This window comes from Oculina patagonica, chromosome 12 (genome assembly GCF_052425735.1).
Source record: "Oculina patagonica isolate OP01 chromosome 12, crgOcupat, whole genome shotgun sequence".
NCBI lineage: Eukaryota > Metazoa > Cnidaria > Anthozoa > Scleractinia > Oculinidae > Oculina > Oculina patagonica.
Window position 1 is genome coordinate 22906725 of NC_135769.1, and position 23351 is coordinate 22930075.

The following is a 23351-nucleotide window of genomic DNA, read 5'->3' on the forward strand; positions in this document are numbered from 1 at the left end:
AATAGGGACTGCTCGTAGTCTAACTTACACCCCAAGCAACCACTTGACTCTGATTCGGGAGGAGGCAGTGACATTCGCATTTTACTCTCAATAGTTGTTGTTTAAAACAAGACTGTAGGGTTTCTGTTTCTATTAAAAAATACTGTTCCATATTGAACGCAGCCTCCTTCGCAGCTGTTTTTTGGGATGTCACCAAAGCGTTGCTGCAAGGGAGACTAATGAACGGCTTTCATGCGAAAAAAACGCAGGCTCAATTTCGAGTCGTGGGTGTTTCGGTGTGCTTGCGGTGGAGACGATCCCCCATAAACCCCTTAAAATTAAATTTTAAACAAAGGGATGCCGTAAAATTCCAGTTATAAGCCCCCCCCCCCCCCTTATAAGGCTCCCTGGTTATAGGCCCATCTACCTGGAAACAAAAAAATACATCCGGTTAAAAACCTCCCCCCCCCCCCAGGTATAAGCCCCCTCTGCTGGAAAACAGTGCCATTGAAATGCTTAATGTTGCTTTATTATGACTTTTTACCTTAAAGACTTCTTTCGATCAACACTGCCGTGGCTCGTCTTGAAACATTTTTTCCATTCCGCTTATAAGCCCTCCCGGATATAAGGACCTTCGTTTATAAGCCCACCGAAAACACGTTACGAAGTTATATAAACTCGGGGCTTGTAACCGGAATTTTACGGTATCCTCCTTGCTTATCTCCATACAAAGCGCTCAGCGCTAGTTGGGAGAGTTTGATTGTTGATGCACAGACAATTTCCCTTTCATTGTTGATCAGCAAAGCATTCACCCAATACCTCACTTCCCTGAATTGACTACAAGAACACAACATGTTCAATTTCTGCAACAAAATATTGTTTACTAACTTGGTCAGTGCCCTTTGTTACAATTTAAATATAATACAAACTTGTATAATAACATTGATCATGCAGTAGAATATTAAATAGTTTTAACCTGAGAAATTACATTTTAGTCTATTACAAATTTTCTACCTCTCTAAGTGGTACAAATTACTAGTAAATTCTAAATTCTTGGTATAAAGACGTCCTTTATATTACTAGCACGTTAAACGTTAACTAATAAGACACACACACACACACTCCTTAAAAAAATCGTCTTAAACCAAGAGAGGGTCGTCTTTTTTGCCTTAACCCTTTTACTAATTTACAAAAATGAGTTGTTATTTTATTCGGTCATTCTTTCCTTACGCTTAGAATTTCTTCTGCGATAATTGACCGAGCCAGCGGTTTCCGCAGAAATGTTGCTAAGTAGCATGACGTTTCCCGATGGCCACAAACTGACGTCATAACCTTCGGGAAGATTCTTACCGTAACTGCACACACAGAGTTTAAAAACAGGTTCAGGTTACAGTGTACTATTTCAATAAATAACGTTCAGACATGGTTGCCGCAGACATCAGTGTTCAAAATTCCCTGACTTTTCCTTGATAAAAATAAAATATCCCTGACCAAAAAAGTACAAAATGTCAGATATAGTAGCGGCCTCCAGCCTCTGCTTCCAAAAAAGCATTACTGTCTCACTGAGTTGTATCAAATCAGCGGCGCTAAATTCCAATTTTCCCTGACTTTTCTTCAAAATGTCAATTTTCCTTGGCTCAAAATTAAATTCCCTGACTTTTCCCCGACCTTGAAGAATTTTATTTTCCCTCACCATACCCCGACCTGTGGCAACCCCGTCAGAACGGAACTTTTAAGTTCTCTCATCTTTAAATGCCGCTAGTTTTTCCAGTTTTCAACCTTCCATTTCAGTTTTTGCTTAACTTCACAAAATGTGGGACCTTTTCCAGTAATTTTATTAATTACCGTTGCATTGTTTTTCGTTTGTTGCGACTTAATATGGCTAGAAATTGATTTTAAAAAAATTCGAAATATGCCGTGCCTTTTTATACGCACTCTGTACCTCTCAAAGTGCGAGGAAATGATGAACAACTGCTGTTTTTACTTATACGCAGCGTTTTTCCACTTACATTTATATTCTACAAAATAGAGTTTTCTAAAACCTACGTACAATTTTAACTTAAATTATGTGTATGGGTTCCTTTGGAATAATTTACTTCACAACTAACAGCTGGGCTTCAAGTCTGGAACGGCGTATTCATGATTCTGCAGCGAAAAAGTAAATAAACATTAACATATATAGAGGAAACAACCTTCTCAAACGTGAAACTGAAACAAGCGTAACAACACAGAAGGTCTGTTAAGATACTGCCAACTGGGGGCTGAAAGGGAAGAACACTGTCTTTCCGTCAAGAATATTTTGGGCTACGCGTATTTTTTTTTTCTACAACAGCCTTACAAAGTTCATCGCTTAACCTGCAAATAGTGATTTCGATTATTCAATTAGCTGCCTGGCTCCACTAGCCCTTATGGTTATTACAGGCAGCCAGTACCCTTACTTTATTTAATTTACTCTCCGGCGTATTAATCTTTTTTCTTGTAAGTGCAAGAGTACATTAAAGGTTATTGTTGTTGTTGTTGCAGTGTCAACAGGATAACAATACTCAGTATTGTAGCAGCTCTCATTAACTTTGTCGCCTGCGAGCAGTCTCACGAATACACTCACGAGTGGCGAGCAACGTATGAAGCGCAAAAAAAAAAAAAACTCGCCGACTCGTTCCATCGGCGTACGGGCTTTTACGGAACTGGGGGGCGGAGGCGTTATTGCCCGAAAAAGATATGACGTCCGTTGAGGCCGAATAAAGAGGCATATAAAATGGACAACTAAGCATGCATTGAAATAGTTGTGTACGAACCTTGCCTGCTTGCTTAAAAGGAACGATAGCCCCTTAATTAATTTCGTGGCTTTGTCCGAAGATGTCAATACATTGAAGCCCTTTAATTTTCTTTAGAAATATTTCTGTTTAGCCACTCTTGTTCAGCAAAAATTAAACTTCTTTGGGGGAGCAAATTTACATCTTTTTCCCTACTTGAAAGTTATACAACAGTGTGTGAAACCTTCAGGGGTAAATGGGTTAAAACATTTCGTTGCAATTGAAAGTTTTGAGCTTACGCTAGCCCTAAGTTCTAAGTATTTGAGTCAGAAGCATTTGTAACAGCTTTGTTTCAAAGGTCTTACACAGTATCCACCGCGCGCAAACGCTCAGGCTATGCAAAAACCTAATTTCTGGTCGCCCTTGCCAATTTCCCACTCACTTCCAAACGATTGCAACTGAATCAATCTGACATTAAACTGAGGGGTCACGTTAAATTTGCTGGAAAAATCGAACAATATTGTAACAATTTGCGAGAGGAAACGAAGCAGATGAATGAGAAATTTAGACTTTGAACCACAAAGTTCGGTATATTTCCAACACTTTTTCTGTTGATGTAATTCGCTTTGAACGCAATGTTTAGATTTGTCGGCTTATTTTCTATTTTTTTCTCTGGGCTTGTTGCCCGAATTCTAGGCATTTTGCCCGAAAAATTTCGGCACTGGGGGGGCTGCAGCCCCCCTCGCCCCCCCCCCCCCCCCCCCCCCCCCCCCCCCCGGCTCGTACGCCTATGACTCGTTCTCGCGGACACTACCACGTGTATTCCCAGACGTGAGCCTGCCAGGCTAGTAAGCTTGTAATTTTACTGATCTTCTAGCGTAGAGGGCAATTTATTCTACGGTCTTCTTTCTTTCGAAGGGTAGCGATATCCAATATACATGGGCAGTGTTAGGGAAAATAGAACAAATTTGGGACAATCAAAAATTCTGAAGACATCATGAATCCACGGCCTCCCAGATCCGGTTGGGCGCTCTGAGCTACGAGAGACTCGCGGTGAACTGGTTACTAGGTTGATATGTGACACGGGTCCTGCATACTGCTGATCCATACTGCTAGGATCAGCACTATTTCTACACGGTTGCCCACGTACATCTGTCCGGCAAAACTAAGTTTCCCACAGCAAAAGTTACTTTCGATTCACTTGCGTAACTTACCTTGAGTTCTAACGTTTTCTCGTAGTTTGGATTGTTTATAGACTTGACCTTGGGAAGAGTGTCATCTGAAGGACTAAAAATAATAAATTTCCTATTATAAAGGGAAATCTCTTGAGTAAAACAATAAACATGCATGCAACGGTCTGACGGTGGAGTGCTACAGATCAAAAAATGCAGCCCGTGCCAAGCGCGGGAAAATACGCGGACGACAAATCACTATTGGTTCTGATTGGTCGAAACTACAGCATGTCTGCTGTGATTGGTTAAACCATGTTTCACGAGTTTTCTCGCAGCTCAGCAAAGGTAAAGCAAACAAAGTCACTCGAGACAGTCATAATATACTACTCTCGAAAGTTGTCCGGAAAAATGACCGCGAAAGATAAAGAAAGAATGTTCTCCAGCTCCATTAACAACCTCTTTCCTGTTCAATGCACGGTGAGTTCAATGATGCCCTTAGCTGAGTTTCACGTAAGTATTTTTTTCTGAGCTGTGTTGTGTAAATACAAGTCACGCCGTGAAAACGAAGCTAGTTGCACATTACAAAGCTAAATAATAACAACTGTTGTCACTGTACCTATCATAATTATGTGAAGCGACGCTCGGTGGTTTCACCCTAGAAACGTAAAACAAAATTTCATCATTAGTATAATTACACACGTTCCCATTATATTTTCTCGTTGGTCTTTCACGACACTAGCTAACACGGGCATTGACTGCTTAGCTATACATCGACATATTCGTTTACACTAGAGCATTGCCCAAAGTTTGTTTCCGAATTCATAAATATTTTCGGATTCATCATTATCAGAGTATTCGGATTCGTATTAAAGCCGTTCCTAAAATACTACGAAGAGTTGAAATCATGGGCTATCGCATTTAAAATCCCCCCCACCACCACCCTGTTGAGGACAGGTCTTTCATTCTTACCCCTAAAGAAATCCGTTGAAAACGCCTAAACCCCTAAACAAATCCACTGAAAATGTCTTAACTTCTAATGAAATCCTTTGTAAATGTGCTAAGCCCTCATCAATGTCAATATAAATGTGTTTGTCCCTGAAAAAGAATTCCTGTACGTTTTATCTTACCTTTTAAGAAATCCACCGATTTTTACCCTTACCCCTAAAGAATTCCGGCCGTTCCTGAACAGGTCGGGAACAAAAATTAAATGCAACAGCACTATGCTTCGCCGCTCGCTAGTCGCTCGCATTCGCGTTTTCGTGTCGCACGCTGTTTACGCGGATTCATTGTAAAACCGTTTGTAGAATATATATTTTGAGGCACTGGCGAGTAGCATTTGAATGCAAACTATCTACCTTGTACATCAGATTCCGGATACAAAAGTTACTGGAATCGTGACGGAGAGAGACGGAGAGGTCGTGCTGTTTCTGATTGGTCAATGAGAATCGGAACTCGTCGGGTTCTTAACGGGGATTTGCCGAAAACTATTTTCAGTCTCAATTCCAAAAACAAACTGCCAAAACTTACAGCTCATAGCCCTCTTCATCACCGTCCTTGAATGGAGGAGAAACTCTGCAAAGAAACAGTCAAACGACCATTTAGAGTTGAACTGAAGGGCAAGCCTTTGTATGAATATCCAGAAATAAAACAGTGATCTCAAACAACACCAACGACTTACCCTTTATAAAGAGGATTTTCTGTTATCTTTGGTAAACAACTAGGCACTGAACAACTAGAATAAAAAAATATGTCAAAGTTAAACTTAAAATACTGTGGAGCTAACTAGAAAACAAACCGATTAATTAAGAACCCCAGCTCGCGATTCAAATTTAACTTATTAAATATCTTTCTCATGTGTAAAAAGATTGTAAAAATACAAAAATGAGTTTAATAAATAAATATACTATTCTATCCTATTATGTGTTCTATGTACACACGAAATAAGTTGTATGTGGTTTGAGTTTGTCGTTCTCCTACCTCCACAAAACCCAACATTTCTAAATTCCAATCGTTATGGAATCCGAGGCCACTGGTTTGTAAGACTGACAAACAGCCGTCAGTGTGCTACTCCTATCATTTTAAGACCCTCATCAAACGACTTTTTGATGTAAGGAGACCCGAGTGAAGTGGACATTAAGTGAGCCTACAATGGTAAAACAATCTTTAAAATATCAGATTTTAAAAACCCACCTTGCATATGCATTGTGATCCTCTTTCCCACCGGTGCTCGATTCACTATGGTTATCAGCACTAAACAGTGTATAAATAAATCACTTGTCAGTGTATATCATTCCATGTCAATGTTACATGTAATTATAACCCACCAATTAATTTTTGCGCGCGCTCATTGGACAAAACGCATCACGTGGTACAAAATCGGACAACGGGTATCAGCGAATATACCCCGTCGGATTTGATATCTGTCGGCCGGATTTTGTAGGCAAGCACAAAACAAAATGAAGTCACCTTATTCAATTCTAACTTTTAATGATATCACAGAGTTAAAAAATCACGTAAATCAATCAACTTACATTTGTTTCAACCTGCACAGTTACTCCTGGTTTATTACGTAGGTTTTTCCTGTAAATTTACTGGCGATAAAGCGCGTTGTAAAAATTAATCGGAGGGTTATAAAATAAATAAACCCCTTTCTGGCTTACTGGTATATTGGAGGATACTGCCCTTGGCTGAAAGATTGTCCTCAAAATTTCACAGTTGCCCTCAAAGCTTTGCTTCTCGGCCAACTGTTCATTTTTTGACAATCTTTCAGCCTCGGCCATTATCCTCCAATATACCAGCCGCCTGAAGGGGTTTATTTACTAAATATACTGTAATCCGGAGTAGTGACAAATGCAGGTGCCGAGGAAGTACATTGCACAGCAGGGGAGGGGTTATAAAAAGGTCACAATAAATCAAAATTTTTGTTTTGCGAGTATCCTAAGCCAAAAGAGTAAAATATTAAAAAAGAATAGAAAAAGAAATAAAAAAGAATAAAAGAATAAAACAACAAAAAAGAACAAAAAGAATAAAAGCAAAAGCCTTTTTGTAAGCACTAAACCAGAAATTGGAGTTTAAACAAAACCCTGTTTGCTTGATTGTTTGAGGTTCATCTACTCACCTTTCATACAAGATGTTCACAGTCTCATAAGCACTGTTACTTACGTCAAGAGGACACCTAACAGATAAACAAATAGGCAAACAAACATTTAATTAGGAACTAACACATTACTATGCCGGGGCAATAGCAGCCTGTTTATTTCTATGACTTTTATTTTCTCATCTTATCAATGTCTTTAATTATTTCAATTGTCAATTTTATTCCAAGTTATCCGCTTTATGCCGTTAAGTTTCTCATCTTTTTTCAGTTTTACAGAGAACTGGACCTATGTCAGTATCAATGTGAGATCATCTAGCTTCCCTTAATAGGCCTTTTTCAAAAATACCATAATACTCTTTGTTGTCCCTCCAAAATTTTGCATAAGCATTGTAACGAGTTTTCAATTTCTCTTGGGACAGCAAAACAATGCTTATGCAAAATTCTGGAGGGACAACAAAGGTATTTTTTGAAAATGGCCTATGTCTTTGGTTTAAATTTTTTCAAACCAGCTTGATTTTTATTGTCTCATGATATTCAATCTGAAACAGAGGGAATCAAACTGGTTTGAAAAATTTTAAATTAATTACCATTTGATATTTGATGCAGTATGTATTAGAAACTACTTAATCATCATAACTAGTTTTTAATTGAAATTATGTATAGGGTGCAAATAAAAAAAAAAGTTGTTGTATAATGTCCAGTTGAGAAACTGCAGTGGGTACGAGGCCGCTTTACACACCCGACAGTTTTGTGCTACTGACCTTTTTCTTGGGCAATTCTCTGGTGTACTGTATTGCCTCTCAGGGGTGAATTCCACTGTCTGTTCAAGAGGTTTTTCTTTATATTTCTGTTGCCTGGTTTGAATACAGAAATCACGATAACAGAGTGAGTTCCAAGAGTTTGCAAAAAATGCCATGTTTTAAGGCAAAGCATCATTAGGTCCGCAAAGCGTACAGAGAGCCTCAAAAAAATTATTGAGCATTACAGGTCGCAGAGAGCTCATTAATTTTATCTTGTATTATGAAGGTCTTTTACTTTTTTATCTACTGTTTGTTTAGTATTAATCATCCAGCTACTTTCTACTAGTATTACCAGTGGAATACATGTGTTTCAATTACCACCTACCTTTAATTAATGCCCCTCACCCCCCTCCCCCCAAAAAAATAGTAATTCCCCTTTTTGCACCAAATGTTTGAAATCCACAACCCTCTGCTCATCCTTTAATAATCTAACCCTCCTGCAATTTGATGTGTGCAGGGAGGGCTAGACAATTACTTTCCAGTTATATTTTTTCAGTTGGTTTAATTTTTAATAATAACCAACGACTGTTTAATAAACAATGATAATAAATTTACATTAAAACCACACCCGCCAAACAAAACATTTCTTCATACCTTTTCCTTCGAATAAAGAAAACAGCAAGCAGTGCTGCAACAAGTGTGACTATGAGCGCCACCACAATAACTCCAGCAATAGTTCCTGTCGGCATTCCTTTTCCTGTCTGAGCCTCTTTCCCACCCACTGGTGGTGCAGCCGATTTACTTCCAGAATTTGTTGGTGGGATATCGGTTTCAACAGAAAAGACTACTTGTGATGGCAATATGGTTGGTTGTGTGATTAAGGGCTCTGTTGAGGGGATTATGGTTGGTGGGGTTGTTGTCTCGTCTGTAAATGAATGTGAGGGCTGACTATTAGTGGTAATGGGAGGAACTGTGGAAGGTGCTACAGTGCTTCTTTGTGTTGATGGTTGTGTTGGTGTTGGTGTTTTTGGTGCAGGTGCTAGTGAAAAAAGAAATAAAATTTATTTATATTATTTAATAACAAAAACATAACCAAGGTTTTCTTCCTACTTTCCTAGCTATGTACTTGTTTGACCAATTAAGTAATGAAAAATTGCTAGGTTCTAGGTGCAAAGGAAATCTGGATGACAAGAGAAAATATTACATCTAAGACCATAACATTTATAATATTATAATTTTGCCACAAATTTATCATGCCACTCATGGGCGTCCTTGATAAATGGCCTAGTGGTTATAGTACAGTCAAGTTTAGAACAAATTCCAGTCCTTCTATTGCTGCCCTGGACAGCACACTAGCAAAATTAACTACTCTCATAGTGAAACTTTCTTGAACCGGAAAAAAACAGTAGACTCAGAAAAAGCTGTTGGAGTACAAAACCTGTTAACAAATATGCTGGGAGGTGATATGTGATGAACTAACATACCCTCCAGGTGCTTTAGGCACCAAAAGTGTGTTCCAGTTGGACTGTGTGCAAATTGTATACCGTATTTACTCGAATAAGCGCCGCGGCGCTTATTAAATTTTTCGCGTCTCAAGTGCAGCGCTTATTCGAGGGCGGCGCTTATTTGAGAGCGGCGCTTATTTAAAATTTGGACGCCACAAAGAATCTTATCTTTTACAGTTATTGAAAAGAGCGTCTTTTGATTGTCAGTATTTGTCTCTTGCTGAGACAGAAATGGCAAAGGTTGGCGGCCTTCGCAACATTTACAGAACTACGTATCGTTAGAGTGTTGAATAGAAAAACTAATGGGAGAGCGAAAAAACAATCACTCATAACTGCAAAACATCGCTTTTGATGCAAAGAAATGTTCAAGCTTGTCTTAGAGTTGCTTTGTAGTGCTGTTTTAAGTTAAATGAAATTCTTCAAATAAGCGCCGCATCGAGACTGCGGTGCTTATTCGGGGGCGGCGCTTATTAACTTTTTTGTCCTAAATGCGGCGCTTATTCAAGGGCGGCGGTTATTCGGGGGCGGCGCTTATTCGAGTAAATACGGTACCGGTACTTTTTTATAGCATTGTCATTCATTAACAATGCCACTCATTGTCTCATGTTGTTAAGTCAAGGCAATAAGCAACTGGGTGCAAAAGCACTTTCATCGAAGGGGATGGGAGAGGGCTGATAGTTCCTCCAGACTCACCGGCTTGCCTAATTAATGTATCTCTTTTAAAAGGCCCAACAAATCTAAGCAAAGAGATCTTTATATAAGAAGATATTGCAAGAAGTAATTTAGCATTTTATTATGCAACTGCTTCAAACAAGTGCAGAGTAATGTAACCTACTTTAGAATTCTGCAGCATAAGAATAATAATTTATGCTGAGTTTATGTTTATAGTGTCTTGCTGCCGGCGAAAGTATTTGGATGCTTTGTGATAATTACCAGACAGTACTTTAATTATTAATGTTTTAAAATAGCTAGTGTAAGTCATCTAGTACAAAATATTAAACTTACTTTTAATATTCCTACTCGTACACTGATAGAAAACTTCCAGTTGACGTCTTGCAGGGCCACCTGGGCAACTGTAACTAAACAGAGACCCACTCACAGAAAAGCGACATACTTTGTAGTCCTGACACTTTGATACAATCTTACTCTTAACGTCCAAAGCTGCACATGTTGCAGATGTATGTTGTTGCCCACAGCTATATGGAAAAGTGCCATAGGCGGCATGAAGAATGTTGATTGTATGATCAGTACTCGAACAATCAAGTGCTATCACATCTCCATCACAGCTTTTAGCAGTGAACACGTCATTTGAACCTTTTAAAAGAAAACAAAAAGATTTAATGTTGTAATTAAACAATAATACACATCAACAGAATGACCCCAAATGCCATCCCCAGGGTAGCCATAAGTTGGACCCCTGCAGGAAAGAAGAAAAGAGGACGCCCCAAAGTGTCATGGAGAAGGTCAGTGGGAAAAGAGATGACAGAGGCTGGATGGAACTAGAGTCAGATTCAGCAGTGGTCATGACAGTTTGACAGCATTGGCATTCATTGGTGATGGCCTTATGTGCTACTTAAAAGAACGAAGAGGATTAAGTAAGTATTAAACAATATGGGTGTTACCTGGTGTTATGGAGAGGTAATCAATTTTAAATCCTCTATGAGAGACACTTATAGCCGTGCTGCCAGAGTGAAAGAGGATTCTCACAACATTTCTTGGAGTAGTTATTAACATTGACTTGTTCCCATTGCAGTATCTCCCGCCAATTTGACCTGATATATCAGTAAGGCCATTTCTTACTTCTACAAAATCTTCCTTGCAGCCTTGTTGGCCTGAGCCACGCTTGACATCAAACTGTGTAAACATGAGTGCAACTTGTCTTCCAAAGCTAACCCAAATAAGCCATGTGCAGTCCTTGTTAGAAGGGTAACTGACTGGGTACTCTGGGCTTGTAATAGAACCAGTTGAACTCTTTATAAGTCTTGAACAATCATCTGAAAATGAATTAATTTATTCATAATTTATACACATTTAATTATAAAATAATATATTTTAACAACATGTCTATCTAGAAGATTCTTTATCTTTGGCTCAAAATACCTGTATCTAATATGTAAAGCAATTAGACCATTTCCCCTCTAAAACTTAAAGCACCTCCTATCGCCTTGTGTTATGAGTCTGGACACATGACACACGACAACAAGTTGACAAATTATTAGCTCTGAAAACCGTTACAGTTTGAGAAGTGAGCTGTATGCAATACTAGCTTAATTAAGGTGTAACAATTAATAATAAAATAATAATAATAATAATAATAATAATAATAATAATAATAATTAACTCTCTTTATTATAATCCATGGACTGGTATGGCTTCGTTATTTAAAACTGACCAAAAAAATAAATACCGGAAGTGGCTGCCATTAAATTTACAATGTAGTTATGTTGCTGTAAGTTTATGGTGATGATGATGATGTCATTGTTGTATTGCTGTTGCTGTAAAAATATATAAAGCTGATAAACTACTGACCAGCTTGATCACTGCAGCCATACACTTCAACTCGCAGGCACATATCCCTTTGATACGTCTTTGGGTATATTCTAAGGTACCTTGTAACAAATGTGTCTCTAAAGTAGTTTGTTGCCACACTGTTAGCATCACTGTTTCCAGTAAATTTCTGAATTATAAATAAAGGAAGAGAATTATTAACAGTGCAACTACTCGAACCGCGGCACCCTGAACAAAATTAACCAATCACAGTGTTCATCTAGTTGTCTTAAAAATATTCTCAAAATGTGTTGTTTCAAAAAATGTCCTCCCACCGAAGGTTTTTTGGTTTGAATCCCCCCCACCCCTCTGGAAATTCCAGTTAAGTCCCATACTACCCTGTAAAAATTTTGGCTTTTAAGATCCCCCACCCAGGGTTTGTACCCTTTTTCAAAACCTTTTCCAGGACTTTTCAAGGACTCAGATTGATTTTTCCAAGACTCCAAAATTCACATTAACCCTTTCACTCCCAAGATCTCAATATTATTTCTCCTTGCTGTCTGTACATTTTCTTATAATATGAGTTCTTAAAAGTTATTACTTGTTAACAGATTTCCAGAACTTCCCAGGACCAGTGTCTTTTTCCAGGACTTTCCAGTCCTGGAAAGTGCCACAATAAAGTTCCAGGACTTTCCAGGTTTTCTATACAAACCCTGACCACCCCCTTGGAATTTCCAATGATCTTCCATAGGGTGGGTATGGATATATTATGGAACTGAACAATACAGTATCACTTACCACATCAGCACCGTTTTCTGCTTCATAAAACATCCAAAATGCTCCATCGTAACTGTACTTGATCATGTATGTCTTAACATAGTAGTCAATGTTGAACTTGCCTTCCACTCCTTGAGTGGCAATGGCCGATACATGTCTGACCCTAAGCAAGTCTATCTGAAAGTACTCCTTCGCAGCATCATTGGTTTTACTACACCAAGACTTTGAATTATGCAGTCTGCCCTTGTCAACGCCCCAACTCTCACTGTGATATGTATAGGAGTCAAGCTGGGATCTTGTTATTTTTCTACTCTGCATTCCCAGTGCATTTGAGCAACCTACAAAATTAGCATAAAGGAATTAGAAAACATTGAAGAAAATTAAATTCCTTCAGAAAAAAAAAAGTTGATAAAATAAATACACCTAATGACTGGTTCCAAGGGAAACATTCAACTTTGCTTTCTGAGAATCTGAATGTTTCCCAAGGTGGAGCTGAGGGAAACAAAATATGCTGGCTTCACAAGGGACCAGTCATTAAGTGATTTGAAATATAGCACAACGAAGACTTAGAGAAAAATGGCTATCTATTGCAAAATATAATGAAATGTAGCAAACTTTTACTTGTTTTCTCCCAGTTCCTGCCACCTTAGAAATCCCACTTCCCACCCTCCCTTCTCTCCCTTCTCATCCCATTTTTCCCAGGCTCCCGTCCTTCTGTCCCCCTCCACTAATGTTGCCTGCTCAGAAAATTTTGGCAGGAAACAGTTATATTGTTAGATACACTCAAGTGGCCTCGAAGTAGCCCATAAGAGTGTGTGCTGTTTGGAGAAAAATTCCAGCTAATTATACTATGGAATATCGCCACTATGAAGTGCCAATTTTGCTTACCCCAGCCTTGTGTAGAGAGGCTATCCTCCCTGGCAATTGACAAAGTAGTGTCCAAATTTTCCTGCTGAAAGGGGAGATGTCTCCCCCTTAATTTGCCTGTAAATTTAACTCTGTCTAAACCCTCCTGTCAATAAAAGGTTAAGTCTGTGTCCAAACCAAGTAACACATACAGCCAGAGCTTATCATGGTTTCTGTACCACTAAGCATCTAGGAGTAATTTGCTACTTCCCCCTGGATGGGATGCTTGTCCAATTCAGGGTTACCCCCAGCAGTAAATTTGCCGGTACCCATTTATACACCTAGGTGGAGAGAGGCACTGTGAGAGTAAATTGTCTTGCCCCAGAACACAGCGCAGTTCCCCCGGCCAGGGCTAGAGCCTGGGCCGTTCAACTCGGGTGTCGAGTGGCATTTTGTCGTGTTTCAAATTATGAAACTGTTCCCTGGAGAACTTGGGAAATAGCATTTCAGAGCCCCTAAAAAAAAAAAAATTTCCTGGGGGCATGCCCCCCCAGACCCAGTCCTAGCAATTCGTGCCATTGGCACTTAGTTGTAGTTTTCAATGCTGCGTACCTACCAGTAAATAAAGACCGAAATAGAAAAATAGATCCTTTGGATTGAATATCAGAATTCTGCTTAATTTACAAAATTTATATAATTTATCTAAAAGTTATAAAATAATAATAATTATTAGGTTCGTGATCATAATATTTTACTCTCAGAAATTAATGTAATTCAATTTTCTGTTTTGCTCATAAGAGATCACTTGCTTTAATGATCTTTAATAAAGTTATTATCGATAATTCTCAGTTTATCTCTAACAAACCAAGGAAATATACAAGAGACAAACAATGTTTGATTTCTTCAACAAAATGAACCGTAATATCATCACGTCCTATATTGAAATTTTAGGTCCTTACTAAGTATTTGAGTTGCTAATTTAATATACTGAATCAATGCACTTTGAATCGAACAACACTTAAGAAGTAAATGACGCATTTAAGAGCATTAATGTTCTCACAGAAAACTGTGGACTCTGGGCTTCATTTGATTAAAGAACAGTGAAAAGGCACATTCTAAACATGGGCAGATGTGTACAAGCACGAAACTTTTATAACTTATATTAGCTTAACTCGAAAGTACCCTACAGCAGAAAGTAGCTTATCGTTAGATCCGTTTGAGCTGAACTTCAAAACGAATCAAATGGATTCGATTGTTCTTTTGCTTTCTGTATGCGAAATTAAAGAAGGGCGATAAGTCAAGACATGGCAACAAAAGTTTTATCAGCTAAAAAATTCAACAAGCTTAAGCTTATTTACCTGATCTCGCAGCTTCTGTGACAGATATCCAAACATCACTTCCCAAGATTACGAACAGAAACGTGACCTTCAGAACCGCGAACTTTTTGAAGAGCAAACGAACCATCTTGTGTTAGCACATCACGAGAAGTCTTCCCAAAAAGAGAAGATGAATTAAATACGATCTCGTGGTTGAAATAAAAAAAACAAACGCAAATCACAGCGTGTAATCAGTCTTTCTTTGCCTCTTCGAGTTTCCTAAAGTCTCCTAAGTGGGGTGGGGCAAGTGCGTGAGTGATATTGGGGGCCCGGGGAGGGTCAATTTCCGCTTTAGTTCACGTGCTGTGCGAAAATGCACGGAACCGTGTCAGGAACGCCGTATTCAATTTGGCCCATTCATTCCTGATATCTTCACGATTCGAAAATAAACAGTTAAAAGATTAAAGGTTATGGCTTTATTCTTTTCAAATAGCGTTAAAAGGGCGAACAAGAACTTGAAAAGAAAATTTGCGCTCGCGGCTGACAACGTAACGCGGAAATCATAGAGTTTGATACACGGTCCAGTGGCCAGTACGATCGACTCCTTCAACTTTCAAACCGGAAATAAAAACAAATATTATGCGCGTCATTACTAAGTGTATATTTGGCAATACGTTTCCATTTTTGGCTGCAGAAAAAAATTGCCTGGCCAATGTTTTTGATCCTGCAAATGATGGATAACCTTAGTTCGTGGGTTTCTTTTGTCTTTTCTCGTCTTTGTGGAGTCAGAACGAAAATAAAACGTCAAAAACCACACGCTGAATATATCCTCTGCGGTAGCCGCTTGAAGTCTTCAGTTTATGCGTTTATACACTGAATCAGCTGCGGTGAGGCCTTGTTTTATATTTTTTTCTGTGAACCTAGAAAGTGACAAGTATATAGTAAATTAACAAGAAGTCCGGCAAAAAACGATATTATTGATATCTTTGTAAATTAATGATTATTTGCTCGAGGTCTTTACACGAAAAAAAGGTACTAAGAAAAAGTTCAAGAGGAAAACATTATTACTGCTGCAATATACCTGAGTCATATATATTTTCATCCATTTGGGAACTATTCTCTTCCTATTTGAGGTTTCTCGCAATCTAAAATTGCCGTCATCGGTTTACAGTGGAAAAACCGATGAAATACTTTGTATAAAAAATGTTTGAAGATGGATAAAGGGATGGGCAATTAGTGGATTTGAAAAAGGTCGAGGAAAACGAAGAGATTTAGACTACCCCCAAGCCAATTGAAATGCTCCGTGCTCCTTTAAATCAGGATCCAACACAGCCATCGTTGATCAGAAACTCAGTTCGTCATGCTAATATCGTGGCTTGAAGACCCAAACAAAACATGCGAGAAAAGACCACAATAATACTCGTGTGTATTACTTTAAGAAACTCTTACGCCTTCCTTCTCTTCCTAAAATAACAAGGTCATATTGCTACTTGGTTTACACATTAAATTTGCCGACATGGTGTTGTAAGGGTCTGCGGCCTGTATTTGCCATGCACCTCGGTCGTTAAAAGACTGCTGTTGTCAATATTCGCATTAGAGAGTGAAGTATATCACAAGTAAAGGGTAATATGACTGGACCTGACCTAGCTTGTCTAGTCAACCTGTAGCTTGCTGACGTCGTAAAACGGCTTTGAGGCAAAAAGTCACGAAAGGATGATATTTGGAATGAGGACTTGTGTGGTTATGTTACGACGTGGCTCGAAGTTGACGCATGTGCAAAACATATTTGCTTCCTTCCAAACTATAGCGGTTGAGCATTGTTTTTTCAAAGTATTTAAAAGCACGAGGGAGGGGATAGCTAGATTAAAGGGACACTGTCACTAAATCTCAAAAGCCTTAAGACATATGGAAGATACAAATAGTGGACCAATTTTGTTAAAAGTCACCATGCAAGTGTACTGAAGCGATAAACAAGTGATATTATTGTGATACCATCAGGAACTTTAGATATTAACTTCAAAAAGTCAGGCTGTTTTTTTCAAGTTTTGTCCTTGTGGACTGGAAAAAACACCTAAAAATTATTATGGCTCCCTTCTTTCTTCGACAACAATTTACTTTATATCTCCATCTTGATGTACTATAGGTGCATTTCATGTACGAGAAGACCTATTCGCCAATTTTAGTACTTTTTACCGTAAAGCATCAAAATCCCCTTGACAGTGCCCCTTTAATCAGAAAGTCAGGGGAATGATTGGTTGGTCGGTCAGTCGTTTGATTCGCCTGAGTAAGTTGTGTTTACGGTATACCATGAAATATCAATATATCATGTAAGCAGGCGGGAGTATCGACTACACATTGACTACGTAGCTTTTCCAAAATCATCAGTACAACTTCCTTTGAACCGACCGATATGGCGGGAAAACAACCTGGCTTTAATTCCTTTAATTTAATTAATTTAATTTAATTTGATTGTAATAAAACCGAAGATGAAATTCATTTTCTCTTTCATTGTTCCAAATATGCAACAATAAGAGATACTTTTACAAGACAATACAGCCTATCATCTTAATGTCAGCCAACTACCAGTGCCTGACTTGATTTAGATTAATGAATTCTCCCGATCTTTTGTGACCATGCATTGATTTTTATATCATCTTTTTTGATTTCGTAACAAAATACTATCAATTTTTTTTATGAATCATTTTTTTTACTATATTTTTTTTTTTTTTTATTATTTTACTAAATAAGTTTACGTTTGCATTGTAACAAATTTACAGTCTGCAAATAAAGCTTGTTGTTGTTGTTGTAATTCCAGACTACTGATTGGCTGTATGTCATTGTATGATGGCCATTAATATGTTGATAACTTTTTTTAAACGCCATTTACCAGGCAGACACCAGCTGCCAGGAGAGATTTTAGCGCCAGGGATTTCGAATGAATTTTTGTCAGTCTGTTTATGATGCTTGTTGCGGCCATAAACGTGAAAGATCAGTCGTAGACGGGATCGTGTCATAGTATAAAAGATATCTAAAACAATACAAAAACTGGACAAAATGTTGTTTTTAGTTTATGCAAAAAGAAAATGGTTTTTATGTTAAGTTCGAACGTCTAAAAAACATGAATAATCCTCTGACTATATTTATATGTATTTATTGCTTATGAAAGAGCAAAAGTTTTAGCCGGCCAAATTTTTAACTTTTGTTCCCTTCTCATATATGGGCTTTTTGCAGGCAGCTCGCCGTGCTGATCCTTCTAAAACCATTCTCGACCGTTCCATTCATTTTCATTTACGTTTTACATTTGTTAATCAACTAAACCAGAACTATAATTCTGGTGCAATATTATCTTGCACTAGTGAAAATACAAAAAAAAAAAGAAAAACAACAATCAGCAATACCTTAAACAATGTATTTTCTTCGGCATTCATTTTTCGTTATTATTTGTGACGTAAATCCGCCGGAAAACTGAATAAATGACAAATGGTTGGTACAGTAGTGAGCGGCTCGCACTGCTGTTCAGCTGACAAATTTGCATCTCGTATGTTGCTCCGTGGCTGCGCTTTTTCCTCTACGCGATGGGTATAACATGTACGAGCCATTACCTGCCACAATCGTTACAGGAGCCTTCACCACTGTCCTCAAAGCTCTACAAACCGTTCCCCAGGAAAAAACGATGTACTCGGAGCGCTGTGATAATGCAACTGACAGGCGAAGGACTCGCGAGTAGCAACCCTCCTCGCTACATGAACGAGCTGGTCACTTCAGTGCGATATCATTACCAATACCAGTGCTTATTTGCTGCACAGGACGACTCAGAGCTTATTTACGGTGAGAAATAAAACACATAATTGACACCGCCCCTTACTGAGAATATCTAACGCATAAAAATTTTGATAGCGATAACGTTATTGCAATGTCATTTTTTTCACTTGTGTCAGATCATTTCACACAATTTATTTTTTTAAAATTTATACAAGCTGTGAAAAGAAACAATTGAGCGACTGCTTTCATATCATCGATGGCTGATTTGACTAGAATTTTCAAAACTATCCCTTCTCACGCGTCGAATCGCATTTCACATTTAATTTTCACACTAAATAATATTTTCCCTAGAGAACTAGCCTGCGAGCGCAGTCAGTTTTTCACCTGTTGTTTTAAGCGGCCGAAACAAAAACGAAAAAACAAAAAGTCCAAATCATACCACGTATGATCTGTGTGCAAATTGAAGCAAACGAGAACGCGTGAAAAAATAATAATAATGGAAGATATGTCGAAAATACACAAAACAAAAGGTACACCGACAGACTGATCACAGATGGAGTTTGAATTTAAATTCGGTGACCATATATAAAAGACGGCTCAAGCACTCAGTATTCAGAGTATTCAATAAGATAGTCTAATAAACTCGCCTGTGAGTATTGTTAGCCGAAAAATAACCTCGATTGTTCGAAGCATACGAGCATACATGAATACGCAACCATAAGATTTTTCTTCACCGTCCTTAAAACTATATAATGTAACAAAATAGCCCGTCATCTGCCAGCTATAGTGTTTTCTAAAAATGAAACTCTCCTCTAAGTACCGTTCGCAGAAAATACAACATAATCATTCGACGTTAGATTTTGCCGTTAAGTTAATAACAAATTGATTAGCGCACTACATTTATTATTTTATAATTACTTTTTAATAATTTTTGCGACCGTTATTTTTGCGACCGGAATGATAGGATGGCGCGGTCGCCAGTGAATTTTTTTTTTTTTTTTTTTTAATTTTTTATATACGCAAATACCCAAAAAGAAAAATCCAGGCGTAAGAAAGAACGCTTTCCTAATTAAATTTTTTCCAAAAAATAAAAAAAAAAAATAACCTGATTTTTTTTTTTTTCCCTTTTTTTTTTCCAAAAAAACCCAAAAGAAATAAAATAAAATTTTCCCCCCCAAAAAAAAAAAAAAAAAAAAAAAAAAATTACTGAACCATGTGCATTTTAATACTCCTTTACTCATATCAGCCTTTCGGCCAGTTACAACAATTTTTTTGCTCGTATTTTAAATCTGTTGAAAGCTATTGACTGGTCGTTTTTTTAAATTAGCTACATTGTAGCTAATTCAACGAATGCAATTAAAAATGGAATTGGGAAACATTAATGGCGCACAAAATTATATTTTGCCGATAAAAGTCTGTTTATTTAGACGTTTAGAAGCTCAAATTGTTTGGTCGAATCACAGTCGACAAGTTAGCGTATTTGAATTTGATTTTGATTTAGCCATATTAACCCCATTATACTTTTTGTTACCGTAATCAATATCCACCGGCCTCAAATAAAAAGAAAGGACTATAAATATATACATCAGTACAACTATACCCTCGATCGTGGGAGCTCCCGATTATCTTTTTGGCCTACGGGTAACATTACCAATAGCCAGTCTGGAGATTTACGCTACAACCAGGGCATGGACTTTATTCAAGGAGACAGCGTGGTCCCCGGGGGGGGGGGGGTACTCCATATAACGGCCTATACGGGGAGGCTCCGCCCGGAAGGGGTGACCAGGGGTACTTTTTTCAGGCTTCAGGTATATAAAAGGGTAGGGATTTCACAAGTTTAGGTATATGAAAGGGTCTGAAAATCCGTCATTTAGGTTTTTTAAAAGGCCAGTAATTAAAATATTTCGAACAGACGCACTTAATGGCTGTATTATTTTAATTTATTAAGCGCTACATAAAAATGACAAAAAAACGTCCTGTTCTAAGACTATGTCACGTCTTTTAGGTATATGAAAGGGGTACCTTTTTTCAGTAAAAGGTATACGAAAGGGGTACATTTTCTGTCAAAATGGTATATAAAAGGGTAAGGGGTAAGAGCTTGGGGCGGAGTCTCCCCGTATAAAACTGTTTTGAGTGCCCCCCCCCGGGCCGCGTGGCCTAGTGGTTAGGGCGCCGGACTGTAATCCATAGGTCCTGGCCGGGATTCAAATCCTCCTCCCTGCCACTAAAGGATTTGTGTTCAGTCGCCCGAATCACTCCTCCACGTTGTAAATAGCCCTGTCGCCTCCTGCCAGTTGCGTTTCGTTCATTTAATTACAATATTTGTTTATTTATTTACATGGGCCTCAATAAGCACAGCAGTGTTGTTTTAGAGAAAAAAGTGGATGAGTTTGTAAAATTACGCGCACCCTTAAGTAAAGTCTTACTTTTACCTTCATACCTTATTGTCAAAAATCACAAGCGCAAACAGAAGGTATCTTTCAGTTCTAGGGCGTTTTCTAAAAAAAATCAAAACTCTGTTTGGAAGTCGCCTTTGAACAAGCTCTTCAGTCAAGGACGGGGCGAAAAGAGAGCGGGAGGAGAATGGAGGCCGGTCTTTTCCGCCCTGCCCAACTTGGTAGCCCGTTCGCAGGCTAGTCTGGAAGAGGCAAGTCTCTAACCGGATGTGAACATTTTTTTTTTTTTTGATTTAAGGAGTTGCCATTGAACCATCGTCCCACCTGGCCAAAAACCCAAGCTACACATCACGCACGCGCACATGGGACTTAGCATCCTCGCCTTCGACTGCCATTACCAAGTACCACTGCACGCTGACTTCCGGTCCATGGTCCATCTCGCCAAATGGCCTGCAACTTTGTTGCTTAGCAACGAAACAGGGAATAGAGGAAGTGGAGGATCTTTTCCTCTCGAGATATGATTCTACGCCCCAGAAATGCACTCCGTGTAACCTTCCTGGAGGAATGTCAGAATACCGAAGGATCTATCCGCAAGGTTGCCCTTTCTCCTTTGACGGAAGCATGGTAGCTTCGATTCGAGTTATGGATGGAGCCCTCCAGTTGTCCATTTGCGGTACCCGTAACGGAAAGACTATTTGCTCCGAGAGAGTAAGCAAAGTATGCTCTGGATTTCGCGGCGTCGTCGTAGATTGCGCGTTTTCTCCCAACGGTCGACTGCTTGGCGTGACCTCATCGCACGGTCAAGTTTATTTCCTGAACTGTGGCAGGTTGACTCTTTTAAACAGCCTAGACTGTGCGACTATCCTCTCTCCGTACAAAGTCCCGGAACTTCTCAGCAGTAACCTCGAAGACTTTGTCACGCAATCCGTGTGTATTTTCGACCCGCGGTTTCCCTTTCAACAGTTTGTCACGTGCGTCTTGTACGCAGGCGTCGTGAAAACGTGGCACATGCCAAGTTGCGAGAGAAAAGAGTCAGAGATTCAAAACAAACACACGCTAACTTTTAAAAAGGTGGTCAACGTTGTAAAATATTCTCCAGACGGATCGTTTCTTGCCGTAGGAGGAAATGACGGGTCCATTTCTTGTGTAAATACTGATGACGGAACGATTTGTTTTGTTCTCGACGCGACGCAACAGCCACCTGAGTTTCACAGCGAGGCAGGAGTCTTCCACATGGCATTCACACAGAGTGGCGAACAACTTGCTGCTAGCTACAGTGACGGCTACATACGAATCTGGCAGCTGCCAATCATTTTTGATTTGAAGTTGCTATGCCGACAGATCATAAACGCGCGCGTGCCACCCAATAGAGTTCATCGGCTTCCTTTGCCTTTGCGCCTGAGGAACTTTCTTCTCCACAAACTATTTTAATCATTGTTTACCAAAACGTTCGCAGTCTCTTAATTGTTGTAAATATCGTATCTTTTTCCCCGCAGAGGACGGAGAACGTAGAAAAAATCACAGCTTTTATGCGGTGGCGGAAGTGCTCTCTATCAGGAGTTTGTCTTTGTGTGAAACACGTGTCAGTGACGTTCATTTTCAAAGGGTCCTTAAAATTACAGATTTAGAGAGAATTTTTAATGGGGAGAACACTTGCGTTAAAAAAATATATATTACGCGCGCGTAACTAGTGCTAGTCCCAAACCGCTCATTACTTGGGGGAAAATGTTGAGTTGCAATTTAAAAAATAAATACACTTCTGCGTGTCTCTTTGGTGTCCGTATTAACCAGGTCCACTGTAAGAAAAATTTCGAAAAAACTTTCAAAAATCACAACTTGGCGATATTGAAAAGTCAGCTTGAACATTTAGGACAAAATTTCCACACCACACATTCGTCGGCTGGCTTCAAGTTGAAAAATGCGATCATTATGAGCATCATGCGCGTGCGTGATTTCGGGTGAAGTTTGAATCTAAACATGGTGGCGAAGCTGTGTTTGTAAGAAAGACCGAGAAACGCAGCGAGAGTGACTGCAAGGTACCATTTACAACTTCGAGAAAAGAAAATGATGATGGTGACGATAATGATGATGATGATGATGATGATGATGATGATGATGATGATGATGATGATAATGATGATAATGATGATGAAAATGATCATGGTGGTGATCATGATGATTCGATGTAAACAAGGGACATTGTACTGGGGAAATCAGTACACCAGTGCAACGATGATGTCAGAAAAACGCTTTTTAATTCATCTCTCTTTCCAGCCAGATCATGAATTGTAAACAGAAGAGCCTTAAGGTAATTTCCTAGAAATAGAACTGCTCATAGATTTCCAACCAAACTTTGCCAGTCGGTTGTTTACCTTAAGGGAAGTTAAATTTTGAAATAAAAAAGGGGGGTCACCGTATTCGTTTAGGAGCAGCAAGACCTGGTATTTATCATAAAATTCCTTATAATTCCTTTGCGAGTACTGGCAAAGTACACGTTTTCAGTGATAATGTATTATTCTGC

The 23351-nt window shown here is 38.8% G+C and overlaps 2 protein-coding genes across 6 annotated transcripts; one reads left to right on the forward strand and one right to left on the reverse strand.

Annotated features, from left to right (window-relative positions):
- Positions 1-834: 834 nt before the first annotated feature.
- On the reverse strand, positions 835-15544 carry LOC144632264 (uncharacterized). The gene is made up of 14 exons (XM_078490871.1): positions 14715-15544; positions 12532-12848; positions 11776-11923; positions 10869-11240; positions 10252-10560; positions 8396-8780; positions 7763-7855; positions 7023-7079; positions 6095-6154; positions 5583-5636; positions 5432-5476; positions 4521-4559; positions 3947-4019; positions 835-2124 (listed from the first exon to the last, which is right to left on the reverse strand). Exons 1-14 carry the CDS (start codon positions 14818-14820, stop codon positions 2083-2085), a joined length of 2100 nt encoding a protein of 699 aa, XP_078346997.1. The 5' UTR covers positions 14821-15544; the 3' UTR covers positions 835-2082.
- Positions 4258-22598, forward strand: LOC144632288 (uncharacterized). 5 transcript variants are annotated; one of them, XM_078490905.1, is made up of 3 exons: positions 4258-4381; positions 10644-10841; positions 21129-22598. In XM_078490905.1, the coding sequence occupies exons 2-3, from the start codon at positions 10811-10813 to the stop codon at positions 22259-22261; spliced, it is 1164 nt and encodes a 387-aa protein (XP_078347031.1). In that variant the 5' UTR covers positions 4258-4381; positions 10644-10810; the 3' UTR covers positions 22262-22598. The 5 variants fall into 5 exon arrangements, with proteins under 5 accessions (XP_078347031.1, XP_078347034.1, XP_078347032.1 ...); XM_078490906.1 differs by having other exon boundaries at positions 4289-4381; positions 10620-10841; XM_078490904.1 differs by having other exon boundaries at positions 4290-4414.
- The last annotated feature ends 753 nt before the right edge of the window (positions 22599-23351 follow it).